We start from the raw sequence: 20,585 nt of genomic DNA on the forward strand, positions 1-20,585 counted from the left end.
CTCATTCAGTAAAGGCACAGCTAAACAGATGTGTTTTCAGTCTTGATTTGAATGTGCCTAATGTTGGAGCACATCTGATCATTTCTGGAAGCTGATTCCAGCAGTGAGGGGCATAGTGGCTGAAGGCAGATTCACCCTGCTTTGACTGAACTCTTGGAACTTCTATTTGATCCTAAAGATCTGAGTGATCTGTTGGGTTTGTATTCAGTGAGCAAATCTTTGATGTATTGAGGTCCTAGGCCATTTAGTTATTTATAGACCAGTAATAACACTTTAAAATCTATTCTGAATGTAACTGGCAGCCAGTGTAAAGACCTGAGGACAGGTGTGATGTGCTCTGATTTTCTGCTTCTGGTCAGAATTCTGGCTGCAGCATTCTGGATGAGCTGCAACTGTCTGACTGTCTTTTTAGGAAGACCAGTGAGGAGTCCATTACAGTAATCCACCCTGCTGCTGATAAAAGCATGAACAAGTTTCTCTAAATCTTCACTAGAAACAAAGCATCTGAATATAGACCTGTACCCTTCATCATCTTAAAGGCATAGTTTACCCATCTGCTGTAGACACTGAACGACTAACACGCTGAGAGCTGTGTCTTAAAAGCAGTCAGTAAAATCCCCACTCGAGTAGTAATGGGTCGTCTGTTTGACCCATTATGTGCAGGAAATGAGGTCTGGTGTGGCCTGCAGGACTGACACTTGCTGACCACTGAAGAGTCTCTCACTGAACACATCTGCCCTCAGTCTGTCTCTCTCATCCATTCCTTCATTTTATTTTCTCTTTCCCTCTCTGTTTGAAGCAGCTGCCCCATTTAGGAGGCCACATTATATATTAATCAGCTAATTTGCCTACATTTGCATCCGCAGTGAGCTCTGATGTTTGTCTGGACTGGTTGAATTGGTACACTCTAAGGAAAAAAAAGTAATGTTAGCAATAAATAACTTTAAAATATGAGGGGTGTTCATGCGATTTTCTAAACTAGTGGTGTTTGAAATTAATGAATGCATGATAATCGTGAAACCATGATTATTTCTCAGACTATTATCATACAACCAAAATCTAGAATGGTCAGTCAGCGCTTATACATGCATTCACTGATTCAGAGGTTGCATATGAAGGGGGATGATCGACGCACAGATTTAATGGAAATGAAGTGCATGCAGATTTTTTTATATTATTTTCAGCGCGCTCTAAAGATTAAAAATATATGAAAAATATGGGAAAATATTTAATGATATGATGATAGCGGAATAAAATGGTAAAATACAGGAGAATTCCAGCAAAAAATGGGAGGGTTGACATGAATGAGGTAACGCAAAAGCTAAAAAAAAATATATATATATATATATATATATATATATATATATATATTAATACCTATTTTTTTTTCTGTCCCATTTTTTTTTGTCCACCCATTTTGTCTCTCCACCATCCCGATTTAGTTTTGCATTTACAGATTTCCTTGCGAACTGTTTCTTATGATAATGGCATTTTAGAGAAATTATATTTGAGTTTTATGCTTTAATTGATCTTTAAGCCAAAAAACATAGTTAAAGGGTCATCATTTACTTAACCTCATATCACTACAAACTCTTTTTTTTCTTCCATAAAACACACACACCATCAACAACACACACAAGTATCATGTTTTTTTGTTGTTGTTGTTGTTGTTGATGATTTTGAAATAAGAATTATTAGCCCCCCTTTGATTTTATTAAATGTTTTCTTATAATATTTCCCAAATAATGTTGAACAGATTCAGGAAATTTTCACAGTATGTCTGATAATATGTTTTCTTCTGGAGAAAGTCTTATTTGTTTTATTTCGGCTAGAATAAAAGCAATTAAAAATTTTTTTAAAGTCATTTTTAGGTCAAAATTATTTGTTTTTGATAGTCTGCAGAACAAACCAATGAAGTGAACAGGAAGTGTTTGTGGAAAAACTAATTTTGCGAGGGAACGCAAAAACAAACAAAAAAATATTTTCCTAACACTCTGTTTTTTTTTTTTTTTTTTCCTCCCATCCATTTTTTTTCTCCATGCACCATCATGCCCCCTCCGGGTCTCCGTACAGTGCAGTGTATGCTAATGATTCATTCAGATGTCAGCACATAACCATTAAATGGCACTTTTTTGTTAGAGGAGGTCCAAATTTATTCCTGATCAGCTCTTATGTAAATTATTTGTTGTTAACGTAGAATTTTTGCAACTAATAATGCATAAATTTTCACATTTTATGTAAATTCCACTTGCGTTTGATGGACACATCGATTTAGTTTTGCATTTACAGGTTTCCTATGACAATGATTTTAGAGAAATTATATTTAAGTTGATAGTTCACTCCGATTGACAGTTAAGCCAAAACATAGTTAAAGGGTCATCATTTACTTAACCTCATACCACTACAAACTCTTTTTTTCCCTTTATAAAACACACACTTCATCATCATCAACACACACAAGTATCATGTTTTTTGTTGATGTTTTCTTTATATACGGTTGAAATCAGAATTATTATCCCCCCTTTGATATATATATATATATATATATATATATATATATATATATATATATATATATATATATATATATATATATATATATATATATTTTTTTTTTTTTTTTTTTTTTTTTTTTTTTTTTTTTCCCCAAATGATGTTCAACAGAGCAAGGAAATTTTCACAGTATGTCTGATAATATTTTTTCTCCTGGAGAAAGTCTTATTTGTTGTATTTCATCTAGAATAAAAGCAGTTTTTATTTTTTTGAAACACCATTTTAAGGTCAAAATTGTTAGCCTCTTTGAGCTATTTTTGTTTTCGATTACTTTCCTAATTACTTTCCTAATTACCCTAGTTTAGCTTTTAAATGTCACTTTAAGCTGTATACTAGTGTCTTGAAGAATATCTAGACAAATATTATTTACTGTCATCATGGCAAAGAGAAAATAAATCAGTTATTAGAAATGAGTTATGATTTGAAAAGTGTTGAAAAAATTTTCTCTCCATTAAACAGAAATTAGACAAAAAAAATAAACGGGGAGAATAATTCAGGGGGTTTTATAATTCACGACTTCAACTATATATATATATATATATATATATATATATATATATATATATATATATATATATATATATATATATATATATATATATATATTTTTTTTTTTTTTTTCAGGTTCCAGTCTTTTTTCCTTGTCCAGTCTTGATTTTTGAGGCTTCTGAAGCAGTTAGTCTGAAGCTGCTCATGAATATTTAATGAGGCCACTTTCATTTGTAGTCCAGGCGTGTTCTGTCATCGCCAAGGTGACACCGCTGAAATGGCCATCAGCCAATCGGAGCGGCTGACATCACTGCTCAGAGGTCAGCAGAGGTCGCTAATTAAATGGAATGAAAACTCAGCAGGCCGAGCACAAAACATACTAAAGCATATCAGTCTCCAGATCAATGAAGCCACACACACACACACACACACACACACACATTATTTACAGATTTCAGCACTCAATCAACACACACTGGCTGATTTGAGCTGTTTTGGCAGGAAGAATGAAATGAATGCTTATTGAGTGTTGTTTAGCTCCCCCATTAAAACAAATACTATATAAATGTAATGTGCAATTATATAGTCTGTTTATATATTTTTTTCTTTTATGTTTTTTTAAATATATTATTTGTTTATGTTTTGGCTGACAATATGCATGGGCTGATATTGGATGAACTTAAAACTATCAGCAATAATATGAGAAAAAAAGACAGATACGGATCGTATAATAAATGTATGATGACAGTAGATAATATTTGATAAGATATTCTTCAAGACACTTCTATACAGCTTAAAGTGACATTTAAAGGCTTAACTAGGTTAATTAGGTTAACTAGGCAGGTTAGGGTAATTAGGCAAGTTATTGTATTGCAATGGTTTGTTCTGTAGACTATTGAAAAATACAGCTTAAAGGGGCTAATAATATTGACCCTAAAATGGTGTTTAAAAATTAAAAACTGCTTTTATTCTAGCCGAAATAAAACAAATAAGACTTTCTCCAGAAGAAAAAATATTATCAGACATACTGTGAAAATTTCCTTGCTCTGTTAAACATCATTTGGGAAACATTTAAAATAAATAAAAAAGGGGGGGCTAATAATTCTGACTTCAACTGTTTTTATATTTAATTTAATATTTCCATTTCTCTGTAAATATATGTAATATATGTTGGTGTGATTATTAAACTTATATTTATTAAAATAATATTTTAGTCACTGATGTTTACAAATAGAAAGATTATACATTTATATTCATGAGAAATATTGAAAAATTTACAAACTACAAAATATTACCAATTTTAAATATTCTTTGTTTTACTTGATTTATTTAAAAAATATATTTTTAATATTTGTCCCTAACATGCACATTTGGCCTACTCATTTTTGGACAACTATCATAAGTTATTTTGTTAGAATAGCTCCAGATTTGGCTTCAGTACTGACTTAGCTAATGTATATGCATTTGTTGAATATATTAAATAAATGAATTATTTTATTTGTCAAATGTACAGTTTAATGCTTTTAAATAACAAACATCACCCTTTAAGTCTTATTATATAAAAAAAAAAACCTATCTAAAATGTTGGATAGTTGAATGTAAAATTTAACCAGTCTTTATTCAGTCAAATTCATTTAATGTAGAAAAAAACTAGCTATTACTGTATGCAATTGACCATCGACACTGGCTTAACCTATTTTGGTTAACCCTTGTATGCTGTTGGGGATTTTTTCCATCTACTGTTTTGGCGACAAACCTTATCTTTGGACAAAATGCTTTGGAATTTTTCAAAAACTCAACAATACATGTTGGGTAAATTGACTACCCTTTCATTATGTTGGGGGCTGCATACTTGCCTTGATACAGTATACAGTACAGTCTGAGAAAATCAAAATAAGTCCCTCAGCTCTCAGAACATAGTAAACATAGTAAGTATATTTATGCACACTATACACTTTTACTCCACTGAACTCCATATAAAAGCTGAAGCTTTTTATTGCACATGCCTGTCTAAAAGGTTAATGCTGCCGACTGATGATCAACAGTAACAATGACACATTTGACCTCTTCATAGAATGCATGATTATATGCTGTCAATGCTTTGCAATCAAAAAATGTGATAATAATAGAAGTCAATGGGGGAAAAACAGCCCCCAACATAACCAAAGGGTAGTCAATTTGAACAATACACAATTCGCTATCAGCACTGCTTTGAAAAATTCTATAGTGCATCTGATCTGATCTGATTGTGTTTTCTGTGTTGTTTTTCAGATTGCGGGCTGAATGTTCATAAGCAGTGCTCAAAGATGGTGCCGAACGACTGTAAGCCGGACCTGAAGCACGTGAAGAAGGTTTACAGCTGTGATCTGACCACGCTGGTCAAAGCCCACAACGCCAAACGACCCATGGTGGTGGACATGTGCATACGAGAGATCGAAGCACGAGGTCAGAAAACATGCTTATGTTCACCAAAACTGTGTCACAATAACTGATGTGGCTATCCTCGGCTGTATCCCTTCTAGACTTGAGCAGTGATGCCAGCAGCTAGCTCAGCTAACGCTAATGTTATGGTCAGGGACTTGTAGCATGATCAGTGATATATTGAGTTTCCCTTATATATTGACAGCCGGTTTTATGCTGATATTGTGTTGTAATGTTCTACTTTTTTTAATTAAATATTTTGTCAGTTTTTTGTTTTTTTTGGTTATTTCTTATGTTTTGGATTTTTTCATGCTTTGTATTTTGCTTTGTTTCATTCAATTCCTTTTTTGTCTTTTTATTTTATTTTTTTTTTTTTTTTTTGGGGGGGGGGGTATTTTGTTTGTTTGCTTTCTTGTCTGTGTATTTTATTTAGTTTTATTTTATTTTCTATTTTTTGTGTTTTTTTATTTTGTGTATTTTTGTGTGTGAGAGTGTGTGTTTTGTTGTGTTGTTTTTTGTTTAGTGTTTTTTTATCTGTTTATTTATTGTATATTAATTTAAAAATTGTATATTTGTTTAAAATATTGTATATTTTGTTATTGTTTAGTGGTTTGTTTGGTCAGGGATATTTTGATGGCCATTTTAATGGCCAGTGGCTAATATTTATAAATGTTTTGTTTGTTTGTTTGTTTGTTTAAATGTTTGTTTTGTCTGTGGGTTTGGATTTATTTGTTTATTAAAAATAATGGATCAATTTATTTATTTCTTTTATTTTAATTAATGAATTTTTATTTATTTATTTAGTGAAGATTATTTTCTGAGCTCTCGAATGCAGTGCTTTTTTAATCTTATATTTGTTTTAAATGCATTACAAATAATAATATTTTTAAGAAATGCCTTTGTTTTTGTTTGGATTTATTTAAATAGTTTTATATTTATTCACTTATTTGTTTTAATTATTTAATTAATTTTCATTTGTTTATCTTTCAGGATTTTCAAAGCTCTTAAATGCAGCTTTTTCTGTATTATATTTGTATTAAGTGTTTTACAATTAATAATATTTGTAAGAAATCTTTTTGGGGGGGATCAGGGTTTTTTGTATGTTGAATTATTATTATTTTTTATTTATTTATTTAAAGAGATTATTTTTGTGCAGATTTTTTTGAGCTCTTGAATGCAGCTTTTTTTAATCTTATATTTGTTTTAAGTCTATTACAGATAATAATATTTTTAAGAAATGTTTTTTTTAGGGTTTTGTGTGTGTGTGGATTTATTTTACGTAATTTATTTTATATATTTTGATTTATTTAATTTATTTTGATTTATTATATTTTATTTATATATTTATTATATTTATTTATAATGTTTTTTGTGATTGTTTATACAATACGTTTGCTTAAATGCACTGCTTTTTCAACCTTACATTTTTACTGATACAGTTATTATTCTTTTTGTTAGTTATTTTATTTGTCTGTTTATATTTATTTATTTGTTTCTTTTTAATATTTATCCATTTATTGGTATTTATTCATCTATTGATTTATCATGCAGAATGCTCAGAGCTCTTGAATGCAGGGCTTTTTCAAATCCTCATGGTCTCGTCCCACAGGGTTGCAGTCGGAGGGTCTCTATCGCATCTCTGGATTCAGTGACTTGATTGAAGACGTGAAGTTATCGTTTGACAGAGGTGAGCGCTGTTTTATTGTGATCATGTACAGCACTGATCCATTACACACACATACACACACACACACACACACACATACACACACACACGCCTACACACAAATCCTGGAGAATAAAGCTCAGCGCTGCTTTTTTAGGTCACGCTTTGTCTTTCATATAGAGCCGTGGGTTTATGTAACATGAAATATAATTCTGATCTGCTTATATGTGGCACATTTGTGGGAGGATTTTCTCCCATCTGTTCGTATTCAGAAGCGTTTCTGTTTCATAATGGAGATGACATGAGGACAGATTCAGAGAGACAGAATATGAAGATGAAAGACAGAAATAGGACCGTCCTGCAGTTTATACAGTGTTTGAGCACGTGTTACGTACGTACATTCGTTGGTTCCTTTGTTCAACTCGTTCGATCATTTTTGTTCATTTTTACATTTTGTTTGTTGGTTTTGTTTATTTATTTGGTTGTTTATTTTGTCTTTTGTTTTGTTATTTTAGTTTGTTTATTTGTTTTTTTTTCTAGTTTTGCTCGTTTGTTTGGTCATTTTGTTAATTTGCTTTTTCATTTATTAGTTTATGATTCATTCATTTTTCTTCATCAACTGAATTTTTTTATTTCTTGATTCATTCGTTTGGTGATTCATTGTTTTGTTTGATCATTAAGCTTTATTTTTTTCTTTGTATTTTCGTTCATTGATTAATTCATTCATTGGTTTGTTTGTTATGCGGATCCTTTAGTTTGTTCATTAGTTTTGTTCATTTGACTTGTGTGTTCTTGTTGTTTTTTCATTTTGTTTGTTTCTTTGCTTTGTTCGTTTATTTGGTTGTTATTTTTGTTCTTTTGTTTTGTTTTTTCAGTTTGTTTATTTCTATTTTCATTCATTTAGTTTGCTCGTTTTGCTAATTTGTTTGTTCATTTATTCATTTGTTGATTTTTCTTCATTAACTTAATTTTTTTCATTAATTCGTTCAGTCATTAAGTTCGTTTGTTCGTTCATTCATTCGTTAACATAGAAGTTCCAGTAAAGTCTAGATTTCAGAAATAAAAGTAATTTTAAAAAATGCAAAGGTGCATTTACTTGATGAGAAATACAGTAAAAGCGTAAAGGCCCAAACTGTTTTTGCTCGTCGATGTTTAACGCCTTGCGACTAAACAAAGGACAAAACAAAAGGCAACGGGCATAAAAGCGTCATTTTTAAAGAAACGCCTGTTGCTCGCGTTATTTGGTTTGACACGTGTCATCAAAACCTTCTCCACCAATCTGATTGCCACTTGCTCACATGCCTGTTCATCCTGTTCTTTAATTTGCCCTCATTAATTCATTCAATTTGTATTCTTCAGTACAAATAAAAAGCAGCTAATATATATGATTTCACAAATCCTCTGTCCTCACATCTTCTCCTTGCGTCCTTCCCTCGAATCCTGAAGGGGTGGAGCTACACGAGGAAAAGAAGCGAGGATGCACAAAAAATAAATGAGACGGAGCATGGGTATATTAGAAGCTTCCAGGCAGGTGTGTTTAGGGAAGTTGGAGCTGAACTCTGCATTTGGGGTGTGTGTGTGTGTGTGTTCAGATGGAGAGAAGGCCGATATCTCAGTGAACGTGTATGAAGACATTAACGTGATCAGCGGAGCTCTGAAACTGTACTTTAGGGACCTGCCGATCCCCGTCATCACCTACGACGCTTATCCTCGCTTCATCCAGGCTGCCAGTGAGTCTCCTTCACTATATACTTATTATTATTTAATAGTTATATTTTATTATTATTTTTGTTCCAAATTTATTTTGACCTTTTGCCACTTTCATTAATTGTTTTTTATTTATAATGTATTATTTTGTTTATTTACAATTTTTTAAATATATACTGTTGAAGTGAGAAATATTTGCCCTCCTGTGATTTTTTTTTATTTATTTTTTATTTATTTATTTATTATTTTTTTTAATATATCCCAAGTAATGTTTAACAACATAAGGAATTTCTCACAGTATTTCCTATAATATTTTTTCTTCTGGAAAAAGTCTTATTTGTTTAATTTCGGCTCAAATAAAAGCAATTTTTAATTTTTTTAAACCCAGTTTAAGGTAAATATTATTAGCCCCCTTAAGCAATATTAGTTTTGGATTGTCTCCAGAACAAACCACTGTTATACAATGACTTGCCTAATTACCTTAACTTTACCCTAATTACCCTAGTTAAGCCTTTCAATGTCACTTTAAGCTGTATAGAAGTGTCTGGAAGAATATCTAGTCAAATAAAATGTTCTGTCATCATGGCAAAGATAAAATAAATCGGTTATTAGAGATGAGTTATTAAAACTGTTATGATTGGAAATGTGTTGGAAAAAATCTCTCTGTTAAACAGAAAACGGGAAATAAATATACAGGAGGGCTAATAATTCTGACTTCAACTGTATATCGGGCATTAATCTCTTAAATTTTGATGTGTGTGTGTGTGTGTGGTGTGTGTGTGTGTGTGTGTGTGTGTGTGTGTGTGTGTGTGTGTGTGTGTGTGTGTGTGTGTGTGTGTGTCAGAGCTGACAGATCCAGATGAGCGTCTGGAGGCTCTTCATGAAGCTCTGAAGCTGCTTCCTCCAGCTCACTGTGAAACACTGCGATACCTCATGGCACACTTGAAAAGGTCAGAAATCGCAATCGACACTCGTCGTCATTCCCTGTTTCAATCTGCAGTCCTTTTGGTGTTTAGCTGTTTCTTTAACAATTAATTTAACAAACATTTCCCAGGTAAAATGTTTGAAATAGTGAAACTGTGGAACTTATGAGTGGTTCAGTACAGGCCACCTTTATCAGTCTTGCGTTTCCACTGCCAAAAGGGTACAAATGTTACCCTTTTATAATAATATAAATGTTAATGAAATATTAAATGAGAAAACAGTGGGCGTGGCTTTTTTTTTTTTTTTTACTGTGATCTGATTGGATGCCGTAAAGTAGGCATTTTATTAAGAGACAGTTATTACAACCTAACAGACACCTCCCTCTCACCATTTATGTTTATTGTCATAGCGATGTCGAAACTGACTGCTGGAAGGGCGTGTTTAAATATGTTAGCCACGCCCAATACCTCAGACACATATAATCAGAAAATTTAACTGAAAACAAACAGGAAGCGCATTTTTAGATTTCAATTTTACATGGGAAGGGCAAACATTGTTTTTTTTTTTGGTCTTAATGACAAGCACAGATGAATTGTTCACCACAAAACTAGCAATGTGAGCTAACAAAATCAATATGGTTAGTTTTGATTTCATGTGTACTTAGCTCTGTGTTTACATGTGTGCGCAGGGTCACTCAGAATGAGAAGGATAACCTGATGAACGCCGAAAACCTCGGGATCGTCTTCGGGCCGACTTTAATGCGGGCTCCAGACCTGGACGCCATGACGGCTCTAAACGACATCCGCTACCAGCGGCAGGTGGTGGAGCTGCTCATCAAAAATGAAGATATCCTCTTCTAGCACTGTTCCTCAGACTCTGGACTCAAACATGAAGGACTGCTGTATTATAAGACTTCTTTTTTCGGACCGTTGTACTTTTTCCAGCTTCTCTTCTGTATTTTTTGCATGTCTTCCTCCCCATTTTTGTCGGGGGTCGCTGGAGCCGAGGAGGTGGAGTTTAGCGATGTGGGCGGGGCCTATTCAGCGTTATTATGCGATGCCGCTTTTCGTAAAAAAAATTGTGAATTTTGATATCGTCAGTTTTGGAGGTACTTCATCCGATGAGCCGTCAATGTAAAGATGCCGATAATAATGTCGACTTCCGCTATTTAACGTCTTACACTGAAACAAAACTTGATTTATTGGGTTTACTCAATTTTTATTTAAGGTAAGTGTTTGCAGATTGCTTACATGGGCTGGATTTTATCAAACAATTACAATTTAGTAATGTTAAACGTAATTAGCTTGTTTAAATTCAACCCATATAAATAGTTTGCAAACATTTACCTTAAAAAAATTGAGTAAATCCAATGAATCTTTTTTTTCCAGTGTATTTAGACAATCCTCTCATGTTTTTCATTTCATTTTGTTTTGTTTTGTTTGTTTTTTGCTATAAATGTCTGTGATTGGGTTGTGGCTCTGCAGGTAAAGTGCCAACAGTGAGTTTTTTTAATTATTATTATTATTATTATTATTATTATTTTTAATAATCCGCTTTCTCGAGTCAGATCTCCTCACCAGAGCGATGAACTTCTGCTGTAGACGGATATTCAGGAGGAATATTCACAGTCCATGTACATTTCGACCTTTAGAAACCCCCTCATGACTGCTTGATGTTTTTTTGGTTCTGTGTTTTTGTATTTTGATTTGAGCATGAAGACGTTAATTTATTAAAATGTTCTTTTAGTACCGCTGCTATCAGTCTTGTTCATTCGTAACACTTGTTCATGGGCTCTGTTTTAATGATCTAAGCACAAAGTCTAAAGTGCACTGCGCAAAAGCATTAAGTGAGTGTCTGAATCAACTTTTGCTATTTTAAGGATGGAAAAATACACTCTGCGCACCGATGCATGGTCTAACAGTGCTGTGCTTATTCTCTTAATGAGTTATGGCTGTGTTTTGAGCATAACCTGCATTAAACCAATCAGAGTCTCATCTCCCATTCCCTTTAGGACTCAGTCGCATCCCGCCATGGCGCATTTGCTATTTACATGGCATCTTTGGAAGTGTAAAAACTTAATGCTTCACTAGCGAGAAGACAGTTAGACAGAGCATCTGCAGCGCGAGGATAAAGAACGAGCCTCCTCCATTCAGCCTCTTTACTCTCTCTTTACTTTTACTCTTTACTTCTTTTCTTTGGTGAAGGAAAAGGTGGAAACTCGCTCCACTGAAGGCATGTATGTGTATTTGAAGTACTGTGTATCTTTATTGTAAAATATACAGCAATTTTCACAATGCAACCTTAAAATACTTTAAGGTACTGCACAACTGTCCTACAGTAAAATTCTGTTCATATTACAGTTAAATACTGTGTCATTTACAAAAAAATCATAGACAGTGGAATTGTAGTGCAGCAGTCCGCCAGTCACATTTTTTAAATAAATTACAGCAAAAATCCTTTGTTTACATCTACAGCATCATATATCTTGCTGTATATGTATTTAAAGTGATGTATATATTTAATGTACAGACATTTCACCGTGCCATTTTAAAATACAGTAACATACTGCACAACTGTCCCACAATAAAATTCAGTTCATGTTTCAGTTAAATACTGTGCAACTTAAAAAAATCATTAACGGTGTTTTTGTAGTGCAGCAGTTCACCAGTAAAGTACGGTAAATCAACTACAGCAAAATTACTGTATTTACATCTACACCATTTATCCTGCTGTATATTTACAGTAGTGGGTATCTTTACTGTAAAATATACAGCAATTTTCACAATGCATCTTTAATATACGGTAACATACTCTAACTCTCTTACAGTAAAATACAGTTCATATTACAGCTAATTACTGTACTTTACAGAGATCATTAAGAGTGTAGTTGTTGTCCAGCAGTAACTTACTAGAAATTAATTACAGCAAAAATACTGTATTTACATCTTCCGCACCATTTATCTTGCTATATATTACTTTACAGTACTGTGTATTTTTACTGTAAAATATACAGAAATTTTCACAGTGCAACAGTAAAATACAGTAAGACACTGCACAACTGTCTTACAGTAAAATACAGTTCAAATTACAGCTAAATACTGTAATTTACAAAAATGATTAACTGTAGTTGTAGTGCAGCAGTCCACCAGTAAAGTACGGTAAATCAACTACAGCAAAATTACTGTATTTACATCTACACCATTTATCTTGCTGTATATTTACAGTTGTGTGTATTTTTACAGTAAAATATACAGCAATTTTCACAATGCAACTTTTATGTACGGTAGCATAATCTAGAACTGTCCTACAGTAAAATACAGTTCATATTACAGCTAATTACTGTGTAATTTAGAGGAATCAATAACAGTGTAGTTGTAGTGCAGCAGTTTGCCGGTAACGCACTGTAAATCAATTACAGCAAAAATACTGTATTTACATTCACAGCAGCATTTATCTCGCTGTATATGCATTTACAGTAGTGTGTACAGTATCTTAACTGTAAAATATACAGCAATTTTCCCAATGCAATTTAAAAATACAGTAACACTAAATAATTGTAAAATTAAATTAATATTACAGTTAAATACTGTAACTTACAAAAATCACTAACATTGTATAATTGGTTGTCCTGAACAAACAATGAGCAGACATTCCTACTGATCTTTTTAACAGCAAATTGAAAAGAGCTTCATTATTTCAGACTGTCCAGCCTTATTGTTTGTGCTCCTGATGGTCGGAGCTGCATGACTGTAAACATTAGCTTTTTTTTTTCTTCTTCTTTTTTTGTGTGTCAGCAGATGATGTGCGTAATATGTGGAGTGAGGGAGGATCTGATGAGCTCTGAGCCTGCGGGTCTGTCTCAGTCAGCTTGATGAACACAGACATCAGGGGTCCTGCGGCGGCCCCTCGTCCATTTACAGACAGTTTTTAATTGCTGGATGTACATGCAAATAGCTTCAGAGGAGATTTGCGTGGTGCTGAATGGCTGTGCCTTGCAGGAACTAAAATGCTGTCAGTTTTAATTTCACCTCCTCGTTCGTCTCATCAGAGATTTTCTGTATGTTTCACATGACTGTTTCAGGTCTGACGTCTCTCCTATATTTGGGGCCCTTCTTTCGGCTGCAGAGCGTCAATCTTCATCTTTTTTTGGACAGGTAAGCATGGAATAGCCATCAGAGGTGTATTAGGACAATTGCATGAAGCTTGACAAACCTTGATAAAATGTTTTTACATTTGCTGTATACATTTTTATCGATTAAATATATTCAATCTAAATATAATTTTAGTGAAAATGTAAAAAAGAATTCACACATACAGTTGAAGTTGGCATTGTGAGCCCCCTTGTCTATTTTTTCCCCAATTTCTTTTTAACAGAGAGCAGATTTCTTCAACACATTTCTAATCATAATAGTTTTAATAACTCATCTCTAATAACTGATTTATTTTATCTTTATCATGATGACAGTAAACAACATTAGACTAGATATTCTTCAAGACACTTCTATACAGCTTAAAGTGACATTTAAAGGCTTAACTAGGGTAATTAGGTTAACTTGGCAGGTTAGGGGAATTAGGCAAGTTATTGTATAAGGATGGTTTGTTCTGTAGTCTATTGCAAACAAAAATAGCTTAAAAGGGCTAATAATTTTATCCCTAAAATAATGTTTAAAAAATTAAATACTGCTTTTATTCTAGCCGAAATAAAACAAACAAGACTTTCTCCAGAAGAAAAAATATTATCAGACATACTGTGAAAATTTCCTTGATCTGTTCAACATCATTTGGAAAATATTTTAAAAAGAAAAAAAAATAAAGAATTAATAATTCTGACTTAAACTATATATATATATATATATATATATATATATATATATATATATATATATATATATATATATATATATATATATATATATATATACATACACACACACACGCAGTTAAAATACATTCCAGATAGCAAACAGAAATTATTTCAACTTAAAATTGACGTCAAAATAAAGTAATGTTGAATCAACGTTGTGCACGGCATTCAAAACTATGTAAAAAAATCGACGCAATTGGATGACCTGGTAAACTTTGAATTGATGTTGATTTTTAGTTGATGTTGTAGATCCAACATTCAACATAAAATGTATTTAATTTGTTTGTCTGTTGAAATGACGTTAAATAACACATCAACATAAACCCAATACATTTTGCATTAAACATTTTCTGCTTATAAAACTTTCAAATTACGTAATACTAATACATAATTCTGCCTATATGAGCAATATCACTGGAGTAGCACAGCTATATGGCTGTAGATCAGCAATGATGTGGAAGTTGGTTGAAACCCACGTGAACGCGGGGAGAACATGCAAACTCCACACAGAAAAGCCAACTGACCCAGCTGAAGCTCGAACCAGCGACCTTCTTGCGGTGAGGCGGCATCACTACTGCAACACTGCGTCGCCTTATTTAATAATAATAAATAGTATTATATGGCTGTAACAGTGGCACAGTGGGTAGCACAATCGCCCCACCGCAAGAAGGTTGCTGGTTCGAGCTTCGGCTGTGTTCCATTTCTGTGTGGAGTTTGCATGTTCTCCCCTTGTTGGCGTGGGTTTCATACAAAAGTGTATGGGTGTTTCCCAATAGTGGCTTGTGGTTGGAAGGGCATCCACTGCGTAAAACATATGCTAGATAAATTGACGGTGCATTCCACTGTGGCAAACCCTGTGGAACTGAGCTGAAAAAAATAAAATGAATAAATGAAATAGTATTTTATATATATATATATATATATATATATATATATATATATATATATATATATATATATATATATATATATATAATGTATATGTGTGTGTGTGTATGTTTATATATTTATATATATATATATATATATATATATATATATATATGTGTGTGTATGTGTGTAAATATATATATATATATATATATATATATATATATAAATATGTGTGTGTATATATATGTATATAAAATACTATTTCATTTATTCATTTTCTTTTTTATATATTATGCATATATATATATATATATATATATATATATATATATATATATATATATATATATATATATATATGCATAAAAATTATTGTCGTTAATAAATGAATAATAAAATAAAATGTACAAAGTTCTGAGAATCCTTCATTGTATAACATAAATCGTTATATAATATTTTGCATAAGTACAAATGTTCCCCAGTTAAATACTCTTTAATGCCCACTAACATGCATGTTTACAAAGCTCTAAACTCTCCATGTTGACAGACCGGCTCTCCGATGCGTGTTTATGTTGACAGAAGAGCGAAACAGTAATGAAAATGATCTGAGAAATGTCCACAGACTGAAGTCTAATCTGAAGACACAGATCTGAGATCAGCGCGGCTAACAGATGTTCTGCATGCTCTCCGTGTTCACAGCGAGCTTCTACAAGGCTGCTAATCAAATGTAAAAGCACATTAAGAGAAGGGCAGGCCGTTCCCCCGCTGCGCCCCTGTGCGTTTGACTCCTCCGAATGGGCTTCATCTGGAGGTCAAGGTCGAACGGTGGTCATATTTGTTGGGATCACGTGTGGGGGGCTGGAGTCCAAGCGGCCCGGGGTGGTGAAGCACTGATCTCTCTTAATTTGGAGAGTGCCAAATGTGACAGAGTGGGTGTAAGTAAGATGAATTGAGCCCGGTGTGAAGGGGACGACTGGTGAACGGGTTGGGGGAGGATTTCATATGGCGCAGGGGTGGGGGAGATTTGGGGTTTGGCTGGGGTAAAAGCAATAGATTTAAGCTGGATCTGGTGTGTTGGGAGGATCAGACAGTGGTGCTGGGCTTGCGCGGGGGTCTGCGGGTGGGGTTCAATCTACAGGAGACGAGCGGCGCTGAAATGGATGTCAGACTCAGCTATGTGGAAAAACGAAAATCTAAATCAATCCAGTCAATCACCTTTGTGAGATAATGGAATAGGACACACAATTTTCCACCCCTGCATAAGTGTGTGTGTCTGTGTGTGCTGGTTTAGCTACACATGTGAGGACTCAATTGTCCTTTCCTTCTGTACATAGAGAGAAATCAAAACATCTGTCTAGTGAGGAGATTTTACTGGTCCTCATTTAAATAAAAATGCTTATAAATCGACCAGAGTGTGTTTTTATTTATCAATATGGGTTGAGTTTAGAAGTAGATCTAGTGTAAGGCCGTGTAATGTCCTCACTAAGATGTGTTTGTGTGTGCCAAATACAGCCGTTCAAAACAAAAGCTGTACACAAAATGCCGTTGCACAATATTTTAGTGTGTGTACTTACAGTAAAGTGCTTGTTTTTGTTTTTAGTGAATGCAAAGGTTAATGTTTGGGTATGTTTAGGGATAGTAACACATTTTTACCCACTATATTTACACGAACCGGCCACTTTATTAGGTACACCGGTTCAACTGCTCGTTAACGCAAATTTCGAATCAGCCAATCACATGAGAGCAACTCCTGTCAGCTAAGAACAGGAAACTGAGGCTACAATTCACACAGGCTCACCAAAACTGGCCTATAGAATGCCAGAACACGTTGCCTGGTCTGATGAGACTGGAGAATTTCTGCTGCAATATTTGGATGCTCGGGTCAGAATTTGGTGTCAACAACATGAAAGCATGGATCCATCCTGCCTTGTATCAATGGTTCAGGCTGGTGATGGGGGTGTAATGGTGTGGGGGAGATTTTCTTGGCACACTTTGACCCCATTAGTACCAATTGAGCATCGTGTCAACACCACAGCCTACCCGAGTATTGTTTCTGACCATGTCCATCCCTTTATGAGCACAGTGTCTCCATCTTCTGATGGCTGCTTCCAGCAGGATAACGCACCATGTCATGAGCGTGAATCATCTCAGACTGGTTTCTTAACCATGACAATGAGTTCACTGTACTCAAACGGCCTCCACAGTCACCAGATTCACATCATGCATGTGCAGCTGACAAATCTGCAGCAACTGTGTGATGCTATCATGTCAATATGGAGCGAAATCTCTGAGGAATATTTCCTGTACCTTGTTGAATCTATTGCACCTAATAAAATGACTTGTTTTCCTTCTGAAAGGATCAGTAGTTTTGATGAATCAGTTGACTGAGTCATTGATTGACTGTTACGATTGAACTCAGGTCTCTGGTTGAACTTGGTGCTGGGTTAAACCCAAGTGCAAAGGAGTAGAATACAAACAACATAGGCTCATTTAAAATACGTACCTCATCCAACATGCATTTGACTGCAGTTTCTAGGTAAAATCGATGTTATGGGGCAGTATGACGCCAACAATATGTATTCCCCTTCATGCTAATGACATATTATTAAAAAACAAAGGATTATTTTCATGCAGTTCTTTGCACAACACCAAAATATACACCGCAAAACAACAACAGTGTAGTTTGGAACGGTCTGGAATGGTCAGTTTTCTCAAAGCTCACTTTGCATGATGTTGTGTTTGTGCTGCAGAGTGCCCAGGTTCGAGTCCAGTGAAGCACGCTTCCACAAAAGTAATATAAAATCAAGGTAAATCTGGGATTGCAGTGCAGTTTTCTCTTTTGTCTTCCTGTGAAAACACTATCGGTTGGGTGCAGGTCAGTGGTCCGCTAGCTGATCTGTACGATGATGAATCAATGACTTTCTCAAAAAAAAACTACCTTTTTTTGCCACCGACTGGTGTATTGATGTTACCAGCAGAAAATCCCCTTCACCAAGGCACAGATGAAAGCCAGTCTGTCTGGAGTGGAGGAACACAAGCGGCGTCATACGGTGAGAGCTCTCCTGGAGCTCGCTCAATTACATTCAAGGACAGATGATGTGTCTGGATTCTGCCTGCCGGCTGGGCTTTAGGAAGAGTGACCAATCAGGCTGCAGCTTCAGTCAAGGGGAGAAAGGATCTGGCGGTGATTCAGTTCATTTCATTCCTTTATTTCAGACTCAGGTCCATATTGACAAAAGCAACACAATAGAAAACAATCCATCAATGAATGTTCATATACCGTAGCACTATTTAAAAAAACAATAACCAAAGAGCACCTCCAATACAGAGAGTAGTACTGAGCATCACTTCATGAACACTTGAAACCATTCTGTTCTACTTTCTTGAAGCACTCAATCAACACGTCACATTACACACATTTCCTTATCACATCACGAAGAGTGAGATTATTATTATATTCAAACATCTGACCTGCACTCATCCACCTTGGAAGCTTAAGCAAAATTCACGGTGCTGCATTAAATGCCACCTGAAAGCTTCTGTGTTTCAGCTGTACTATATTTGCTCCACATGAGCGCTGTACACAATGAAGTAAAAAAAAAGTTCTTTTAACCGCATCTGTACAAATAAAAAATATTTGCTTGACCATGATCATTATTTTTCAGATCATCTTTAATGATTAAATAATCTAGAAGATCTAAAATGTTGTGAAATGTGTGAAATGAACAGAGGAGTATATAGTAAATGTGAACACATTATTAGCCGTATGGCTGCTGTGTCTGACCGCTTCATCTGCATCACTGGTAGCAGCTGACATGTTGGCATCAAAAACAGACCACGGAGCACTGCTCTCAGATCAGCCACTAAAGGAATGACAAATATTGAGAGAGTCAGGAATTCCATTCATCTGTCCAACCATCCATCTGTCTGTCTGTTCATCCATCTATCTATCTATCCTTCCTACCATCCATACATCCACCCATCCAACTGTCCATCCATCCAGCCGTCTGTTCGTCCGTCAATCCATCTATCCATCCATCCATTCAACCATTTGTTTATTTATTCATCTGTTTGACCATCCATCCAACAACTGTTCATCCATCCAAACATCCATCCGTCTGTCTGTTCGTCCATCTATCTATCTGTCCATCCTACCATCCATCCATTCAACTGTCCATCCAGCCATCCATCCAACCACCAACCATCCATCCAACTGTCTGTTCGTCCATCCATCTATCCATCCATCCATTCAACCGTGTTCGTTTATTCATCCATCTGTTTGACCATCCATCTGTCCATCCATCCATCCATCTGTTTGTTCATCCAATCATCCATCCAGCCATCCAACCACCCATCCAACCATCTATCCATCCATCTATCCATCTGTCCATCTATCCATCCATCCATCCATCCATCCATCCATCTGTTTATCCAACCATCCATCCAGCCAACCACCTATCCAACCATCTGTCCATCCATCCATCCAACCACCCATCCAACCATCTGTCCATCCATCAATCTATCCATCGGTCTGTTCATCCAACCATCCATCCATCCAACCACCCATCCAACCATCTGTCCATCCATCCAACTATCTATCTATTCTTCCAATCATCTGTCCATCCAAACATCCATCCGTCCATCCATCCATCCATCCATCCATTCAACTATCCATCTATTCATCCAACCATCCATCCAACTATCTGTTCATCCATCCAACATCTGTCCATCCATCCAAACATCCATCCATCCATCCATCCATCCATCCATCCATCTATTCGTCTATTCGTCTGTCTGTTCGTCCAACCATCCATCCATCCATCCATCCATCCATCCATCCATCCATCCATCTAAACATATATCCATCCATCTAATTATTCATCCATCCATTCATCCATTCATTCAACTATCCATCCATTCATCGAACCATCCATCCAACCAACCATCCATCTATCTATTCATCCATCCATCCATCTATTCATCAAACCATCTGTCCATCTATCCATTCAACCGTCTCTCAACCTTCCATTCATCCATCGGCCGATCTGTTTGTAAATGCATTCATCCATCCATTCATCCATCCAACCA

The 20,585-nt window shown here is 34.9% G+C and overlaps 1 protein-coding gene across 1 annotated transcript in view; it reads left to right on the forward strand.

Annotated features, from left to right (window-relative positions):
- Window positions 1-11,513, forward strand: part of chn1 (chimerin 1) — a 96,563-nt gene extending 85,050 nt beyond the window's left edge. The window contains 5 exon segments of the mRNA NM_213000.1: window positions 5,314-5,487; window positions 7,073-7,150; window positions 8,722-8,859; window positions 9,681-9,786; window positions 10,449-11,513. Coding sequence (NP_998165.1) covers window positions 5,314-5,487; window positions 7,073-7,150; window positions 8,722-8,859; window positions 9,681-9,786; window positions 10,449-10,620 — 668 coding nt within the window. The 3' untranslated portion in view covers window positions 10,621-11,513.
- The last annotated feature ends 9,072 nt before the right edge of the window (window positions 11,514-20,585 follow it).

Source organism: Danio rerio, chromosome 9 (genome assembly GCF_049306965.1).
Source record: "Danio rerio strain Tuebingen ecotype United States chromosome 9, GRCz12tu, whole genome shotgun sequence".
NCBI lineage: Eukaryota > Metazoa > Chordata > Actinopteri > Cypriniformes > Danionidae > Danio > Danio rerio.